The sequence below is a fragment of the Lampris incognitus genome, chromosome 11 (assembly GCF_029633865.1).
Source record: "Lampris incognitus isolate fLamInc1 chromosome 11, fLamInc1.hap2, whole genome shotgun sequence".
Classification (NCBI taxonomy): Eukaryota; Metazoa; Chordata; class Actinopteri; order Lampriformes; family Lampridae; genus Lampris; species Lampris incognitus.
Window position 1 is genome coordinate 56,314,195 of NC_079221.1, and position 8,942 is coordinate 56,323,136.

General features: G+C 44.0%; 1 protein-coding gene across 1 annotated transcript in view; it reads right to left on the reverse strand.

Moving 5' to 3' along the window:
• Window positions 1-7,770, reverse strand: part of abcb6b (ATP-binding cassette, sub-family B (MDR/TAP), member 6b) — an 85,515-nt gene extending 77,745 nt beyond the window's left edge. Inside the window, exons 1-2 of the mRNA XM_056288966.1 lie at window positions 7,765-7,770; window positions 4,574-4,721 (exon numbers count right to left, since the gene is read on the reverse strand). Coding sequence (XP_056144941.1) covers window positions 4,574-4,721; window positions 7,765-7,770 — 154 coding nt within the window. The remainder of the gene's footprint in view (window positions 1-4,573; window positions 4,722-7,764) is intronic.
• Window positions 7,771-8,942: the final 1,172 nt, after the last annotated feature.

The following is an 8,942-nucleotide window of genomic DNA, read 5'->3' on the forward strand; positions in this document are numbered from 1 at the left end:
ATCTGGTGTATGAGTATGTACCAGGGTTTAGGATGATAAGGGATCTATTGTGTGAGTATGTACCAGGATTTGGGAAGATATAGGATCTAGTGTGTGAGTATGTACCAGGGTTTAGGAAGATAGGGGATCTGGTGTGTGAGTATGTACCAGGGTTTAGGAAGATAAGGGTTCTAGTGTATGAGTATGTGCCAGGGCTTAGGAAGATAAGGGATCTAGTGTATGAGTATGTACCAGGGTTTCGGATGATAAGGGATCTATTGTGTGAGTGTGTACCAGGATTCAGGAAGATAAGGGGTCTAGTGTGTGAGTATGTACCAGGGTTTGGGAAGATAAGGGATCTGGTGTATGAGTATGTACCAGGGTTTACGATGATAAGGGATCTATTGTGTGAGTATGTACCAGGGTTTGGGAAGATAAGGGATCTATTGTGTGAGTATGTACCAGGGTTTGGGAAGATAAGGGATCTAGTGTGTATGAGTATGTACCAGGGTTTGGGAAGATAAGGGGTCTAGTGTGTGAGTATGCACCAGGGTTTAGGAAGATAAGGGATCTGGTGTATGAGTATGTACCAGGGTTTGGGATGATAAGGGATCTAGTGTGTGAGTATGTACCAGGGTTTGGGATGATAAGGGATCTAGTGTGTGAGTATGTACCAGGATTTGGGATGATAAGGGATCTAGTGTGTGAGTATGTACCAGGGTTTGGGAAGATATAGGATCTAGTGTGTGAGTATGTACCAGGGTTTAGGAAGATAGGGGATCTGGTGTGTGAGTATGTACCCGGGTTTAGGAAGATAAGGGTTCTAGTGTGTGAGTATGTACCAGGGTTTATGGGGGCACAGGTACTGGTAGATGAAATGAGGGGAAGGGGTGATGGAATGTCGTTGGGAACGGTGGAGAGGATATTTGGATAATCAAGGGGGGATGCCGAGTGAATGGGTCAGTATGATTGAGAGAGAGGCTGTGTTGAATGAGGAAGGAGAGATAGAAATGTATGTGGGAGAAGGAGAAAGGAGCGTGAGTCTGATGAGTGAAAACCAGAGTGATGTATAGATGTTTAAGAGGGGAAGAAGTGAGAGAAAACCGGCCGTGGAGAAAGTGTGGGGGAGGGTTGTGAATGGGGTGGATGTAGGGAGGATATGGAGGAACCTGAGAGTGAAGTGGAACAGTGTTGAACGCGAGAGATTTGACTTCTTATTAAGACACAACACGGTGTTCAATAAAGTTATAATTGGTAAGTGTGATGTCAAAGTGAAGAAAGGATGTGATGTGTGTGGTGTGGGAGAGGAAACATTTATGCATGAGTTTGTTGAATGCTGTGAGATGGAGGGATACATGTTGCAAATGAAGGAATTAATAAGTAGATGTTGGAGAGGCGGGTTTGTTGAGAGAATGGGATGGAGAGAAGTGTGGTTGTTTGGGGTGACTGGAGAAGTTAAAGGACGTAATGTTAATTTATTACATTATGTTTTAAGTGCAGTGGCAGACTGGGGTGGTGGTTCCCATATTTAAAAAAGGGGACCGGAGGGTGTGCTCCACTTATCAAGGCATCACATTGCTCAGCCTCCCTGGGAAAATCTACTCTAGGGTGCTGGAAAGGAGGCTCTGACTGACTGTCGAACCTCGGATCCAGGAGGCACTATGCGGATTCCGTCCTGGCCCTGGAACAACGGACCAACTCTTTACCCTTGTGGAAGAGCTGAGGGGGGCATGGGAGTAAGACCAGCCAGTCTACATGTGTTTTGTGGACTTGGAGAAGGCTTACAACCGTGTACCCAGGGGCACTCTGTGGGGGGTACTGCGGGAGTGTGGGGTACCGGGACAGTTGCTACAAGCCATCCGGTCCTTGTACAACCAAAGTGAGAGCTGTATCATTTTCGGTACAAAGTCAAACACGTTTTCGGTGGGTGTCGGACTCCACCAAGGTTGTCCCTTGTCTCCGATTCTGTTTGTGATATTCATGGACAGGATCTCAAGGAGCAGCCAAGGTGAGGAGTGTGTCCGTTTTGGGAACCTCAGAATTGCATCTCTGCTCTTCACAGATGATGTGGTTTTGTTGGCTTCATCAGAACGTGACCTCCAGCGTGCACTGGGGCGGTTTGCAGCTGAGTGTGAAATGGCCGGGATGAGAGTCAGCACCTCCAGGTCTGAGGCCATGGTCCTCTACCAGAATATGGTGGATTGCTCCCTCCAGGTTGGGGATGAGTTGTTGCCTCAAGTGAAGGAGTTCAAGTATCTCGGGGTCTTGTTCATGAGTGAGGGTAGGATGGAGCGGGAGATTGACAGGTGGATTGGTGCAGCATCAGCAGTAATGCAGACGTTGTACTGTTTTGTGTGTGTGTGTGTGTGTGCGTGTGCTTCTCTGTGGATTGTCGCCTTGTCGTGGTGGAGAAGCTTGCATCTTGGTCCTGAGATCCCGAGAGTGATGCCGTCTGAAGCTCTGCTCCTGGTAGGGTCACCAATGGCGGTAAGGTCAAGGAAGAGGTGCATGACGAAGAGCGATCCAACCCTGAGTCACTAGCCAGACTCTTCTCTTCTGTAGTCCCCCGGTGGTGGAACGAGTTGCCAAACTCCATTCGATCCGCTGAGTCCCTCTCCATCTTTAAGAAGGAGCTAAAGACCCAGCTCTTCGTTAACACCTCCGCACCTGATGGTGTTAATAAAAATATAAAAACAAGCTTCTGTGCACCCTATGCACTGCCTTTGTGCACTGCCTGTTGACACCTGTGTCCTGTCGGACTTGAACCGAGGTTGTGGACACTTACCGGTGTGGTTGTGTCCTGACTAGATCCTTGCTTGTGTTGTATTAACTCTCAGATATACTAGGTGGCTTTGGATAAAGGCTTCTGCTAAATGAAGTTGCAACATTGTAACATTGTAGAAATAACGACCGTAGAGTTCTCTTTAGGGTAACTGGTTCTGTTGTTAATGGTCCCGCCACCTCTCTTTTTGACAAATAAGGTGGAAAACATCAGGTCCCAAATCCAGCCTTGCCCTGGCATTGGTTCCATTCCTCGTGTAAACTCTGCCTCTTTTACCCAGTTTCAAACAATTACCCTGTCAGTGTTAGAGAGCAGAGAATCCTCAGTGCCTGCTCAAGAGTCCGGGAAGAAAACCAGAGGAGCTGGGACCAGTTCGTCTGGACACAACGTTTACTGGGAGAAACCTTTCATCACCATCTAACGCCCCCCTTCCACCACACGGTACCGGCTCACCTCCACTCCACTGTTTCCTTTTCCATTACTGGAAAGTTCCGGCACTTTGGGAACTGTTAGCACTTTTCTGGTTCCACCTTGGTGGAGGTTCCAAAAACACTGGAGCGGATACCAAAACAGACCAGCTACACTGAGGGGTTCTGTTACGGTGATGGGAACCGACACCGCGAGTCGAGTCGAGTCGAGCCGGTACCATGTAGTGGAGAAGGGGCATCAGTGACCTCTTCAGCTTCACCTGACTGCAGGTGTCCCCACCCTTACAAACAATACAGTGACTGCAGGTGTCCCCACCCTTACAAACAATACAGTGACTGCAGGTACCCCCACCCTTACAAACAATACAGTGACTGCAGGTACCCCACCCTTATAAACAATACAGTGACTGCAGGTACCCCCACCCTTATAAACAATCCAGTGGCATAACGACCCAAACCGACGACCAGTTTCATATGCAAATGAGGGTGTGACCATTAACTAGAGTTACAGTGGTCATGTGTACTATTCACAGAGGATTGGGGAATAGTTGCAATCCCAGCATTGTAAGATGGTGACAGATGTACTCTTAGCCCCCCCCCCCCCCGGTTCAGGGGTGGTCGTTCCCTCTTCACATAGATGGCCTCCTTGACTCCCCATTGTAACCAGCGTTCCGCCCTATCAAGGATGTGCACATCCGCATCCCTGAAAGAGTGGCCACCCATCTATAGGCCCTTGGTCACAAAGGGTGATGGAGCTCTTGCTGTTAGAGCCTCCACACTATGGACCCGTCTCCCTGTCGAACTAAGACCAACCAAGTCTCTAGCGTAGTTAAATCTGGTCTTACAACTTTTCCCTGTGTGAAGCTTTTATCTCAGAATCTGCTCTGGTCCACTGCCTCGGCCATGTTGGCCGGTCAGTCAAACATCAGTAGAAACGGTGAAGGAACACATTTTTGGATTTTAATCCACTTAAAATCCACTCTTCCATCCACTCATCATTCACCCTTCCATTCACTTCTCCATCCATCCATGCATCCACCCTTCCATCCATCCATCCATCCATCCATCCACCCTTCCATCCACCCATCCATCCATCCACCCTTCCATCCACTCATCATTCACCCTTCCATTCACTTCTCCATCCATCCATGCATCCACCCTTCCATCCATCCATCCACCCTTCCATCCACCCATCCATCCATCCACTCTTCCATCCACTCATCATTCACTCTTCCATCCATTCATCATTCACCCTTCCATCCATTCATCATTCACCCTTCCATTCACTTTTCCATCCATCCATGCATCCACCCTTCCATCCACCCATCCATCCACCCTTCCATCCATCCATCCATCCATCCACCCATGCGTGCATGCCTCTCACCAATGTTCTTGGAGTAAATGGGGACCAGCACGTTGATGAGTCTCTCTGTGAGCAGCAGGCCAACACACAGCAAGACACGCCCCTGCAGGTACACACTGTCTGTGGGCCAGAGGTGAGACAGCAGCAGGCCCAGCTTCCTCCTGAAACCCTGACACACACACACACACACACACACACACACACACACACACACAGACACACACACAGACACACAGACAGGAGGGTGAGACACCGCCCTCAAGCTGGAGGACAACAGACGGAGAGAGACGGCAAGAGACACACAGGCAAATAGACAGCTAGGCACACAGACACACAGACAGATACACAGATACACAAACACACAGACACACAGACACACACACAGATAGACAGATACACAAACACACAGACACACAGACACACAGATAAACAAACACACAGACACACAGACACACAGACAGATACACAAACACACAGACACACAGACACACACACAGATAGACAGATACACAAACACACAGACACACAGACAGACAGACAGATAGATACACAAACACACAGACACACAGACAGATAGACAGATACACAAACACACAGACACACAGACAGATAGACAGATACACAAACACACAGACACACAGACACACAGACACACAGACAGACAGACAGATAGATACACAAACACACAGACACACAGACAGATAGACAGATACACAAACACACAGACACACAGACAGATAGACAGATACACAAACACACAGACACACAGACACACAGACAGACACACAGACACACAGACAGATAAACAAACACACAGACAGACAGACAAATAAACAAACACACAGACACACAGACACACAGACAGATAGACAGATACACAAACACACAGACACACAGACAGATAGATACACAAACACACAGACACACAGACAGATAGACAGATACACAAACACACAGACACACAGACAGATAGACAGATACACAAACACACAGACACACAGACACACAGACAGACACACAGACACACAGACAGATAAACAAACACACAGACACACAGACAGACAGACAAATAAACAAACACACAGACAGACACACAGACAGACAGACAGACAGACAGACAGACAGACAGATAAACAAACACACAGACAGACAGACAGACAGATAAACAAACACACAGACAGACAGACAGACAAATAAACAAACACACAGACAGACAGACAGACAAATAAACAAACACACAGACAGACAGACAGACAGACAAATAAACAAACACACAGACAGACAGATAAACAAACACACAGACAGACAGATAAACAAACACACAGACACACAAACACACAGACACACAGACAGATAAACAAACACACAGACAGACAGACAGACACACAGACAGACAAACAAACACACAGACAAACAGACACACAGACACACAGCCACACAGACAGATAAACAAACACACACACAAACAGACAGATAGACACCGACAGACAGACAGACACACACACACACACAAACACAGACAACCCAGACAGACAGGCAGACAGACAGACAGGTGGTGTCCAGGCTGGTATGTGCAGGTCTATAGGAAACAGTTTGCTTGCTTGAAGATTATTTTTACCTTCAAGTCAAACTGTTACAAATAAAACAGAAACAGCCAGTAAATAAATCATGGTAAATAAATCACAGCAGTAAATAAATCACGATAAATAAATCACAGCAGTAAATAAATCACGGTAAATAAATCACAGCAGTAAATAAATCACAGCAGTAAATAAATAACAGTAAATAATCACGGTGAATAAATCACAGCAGTAAATAAATCACAGTAAATAATCACGGTGAATAAATCACGGCAGTAAATAAATAACAGTAAATAATCACGGTAAATAAATCACGGTAAATAAATAACGATAAATAAATCACAGTGAATAAATCGCGGTCAATAAATCACAGTAAATAAATCACGGTAAATAAATCACAGCAGTAAATAAATCACAGTAAATAATCACGGTAAATAAATAACAGTAAATAATCACAGTAAATCAATCACAGTAAATAAATCACGGTAAATAAATCACGGTAAATAAATCACAGTAAATAAATCACGGTAAATAAATAACGATAAATAAATCACGGTAAATAAATCACAGTAAATAAATCACGGTAAATAAATCACAGCAGTAAATAAATCACAGCAGTAAATAATTACAGTAAATAAATCACGGTAAATAAATCACGATAAATAAATCACAGTAAATAAATCACGATAAATAAATCACAGTAAATAAATCACGGTAAATAAATCACAACAGTAAATAAATCACAGCAGTAAATAAATCACAGTAAATAAATCCCAGCAGTAAATAAATCCCAGCAGTAAATAAATCACAGCAGTAAATAATTACAGTAAATAAACCACGGTAAATAAATCACGATAAATAAGTCACAGTAAATAAATCACGATAAATAAATCACGGTAAATAAATCACGATAAATAAATCACAGTAAATAAATCACGGTAAATAAATCACGATAAATAAATCACAGTAAATAAATCACGGTAAATAAATCCCAGCAGTAAATAAATCACGGTAAATAAATCACAGCAGTAAATAAATCACGATAAATAAATCACAGTAAATAAATCACGATAAATAAATCACGGTAAATAAATCACGATAAATAAATCACAGTAAATAAATCACGGTAAATAAATCACGATAAATAAATCACAGTAAATAAATCACGGTAAATAAATCCCAGCAGTAAATAAATCACGGTAAATAAATCACAGCAGTAAATAAATCACGGTAAATAAATCACGGCAGTAAATAAATCACAGCAGTAAATAAATCACAGCAGTAAATAAATCACGGTAAATAAATCACAGCAGTAAATAAATCACGGTAAGACACATTCTGTCAGTCAGGAACACCAGGAGACAGTCTGGTTCACTACACACACACACACACACACACACACACACACACACACACACACACACACACACACACACACACAGACCAGCAAGGTATTGTGTGTGTGTTCAGAGAGGGAAGATTTACACTGTGTTACAGCACAGTGTGTGTGTGTGTGTGTGTGTGTGTGTGTGTGTGTATTTGTGGGGTGTGTGTGTGTGTGTGTATGTGTGTGTGTGTGTGTGTGTGTGTGTGTGTGTGTTAACAGGCAGATCTTCCTCAGACTGGACTGACCTCCATATCCTTCGTCTCTCCTCTTCCTCCTCGCCTCACATCTCTGTCTGCCATCAGCTTTTCTCTCCTCGTGATGTTGTTTTATGTTCCGCATCTCCGAGAGAAACACACTTACCCACAATGCACTGCGGCCGTGGACGGCTGTCAGGACACACACACACACACACACATTTCATACGAAGGTCTGCAGTCAGCAGCTGCACAGGACTCTGTTGGGGCCCAGAAGTTTGGGGGGGGGGTTTATTGTTGTTCTGGTTTTGAGAAAATGAAACCAGAACTAACAAGTAATTTATTTTATTTTATTTTTATTTTGTCTTTTCTTCTGTTTCTGAGCGGCAACACAAAGAGCTTTCTGGTTGGCTGAATTTTCACAAGAGAAAAAGCTGTGACAGCCTTTTGCTTTGGCCTCACAGCTCTGCAGTGTGCGTGTGTGTGTCTGTGTGTGTGTGTGTCAGTGTGTGTGTGTGGGTGTGTGTTTGTATGTGTGTGTGTGTCAGTGTGTGTGTGTGTGTGTGTGTGTGTGTCAGCAGTGTTTAAAACATGTTTGTGATCTGGTCCATCTGTGGCCAACATGGACGGATGACATGTGAGGCGACTGTCTGTTCAACCAGTCAGTTTGTGTAACCAGTCAGTTGATTGTGTAACCAGTCAGTTGTTTGTTTAACCAGTCAGTTGTTTGTGTAACCAGTAAGTTGTTTAACCAGTCAGTTGTTTGTGTAACCAGTAAGTTGTTTAACCAGTCAGTTGATTGTGTAACCAGTAAGTTGTTTAACCAGTCAGTTGATTGTGTAACCAGTAAGTTGTTTAACCAGTCAGTTGATTGTGTAACCAGTAAGTTGTTTAACCAGTCAGTTGATTGTGTAACCAGTAAGTTGTTTAACCAGTCAGTTGCTTGTGTAACCAGTCAGTTGATTGTGTAACCAGTAAGTTGTTTAACCAGTCAGTTGTTTGTGTAACCAGTCAGTTGTTTAACCAGTCAGTGTGTAACCAGTCAGTGTGTAACCAGTCAGTTGTTTAACCAGTCAGTTATTTAACCAGTCAGTGTGTAACCAGTCAGTTGTTTAACAAGTCAGTGTGTAACCAGTCAATTGTTTAACCAGTCAGTGTGTAACCGGTCAGTTGTTTAACCAGTCAGTGTGTAACCAGTCAGTTGTTTAATCAAGTTAGTTGTTTGTGTA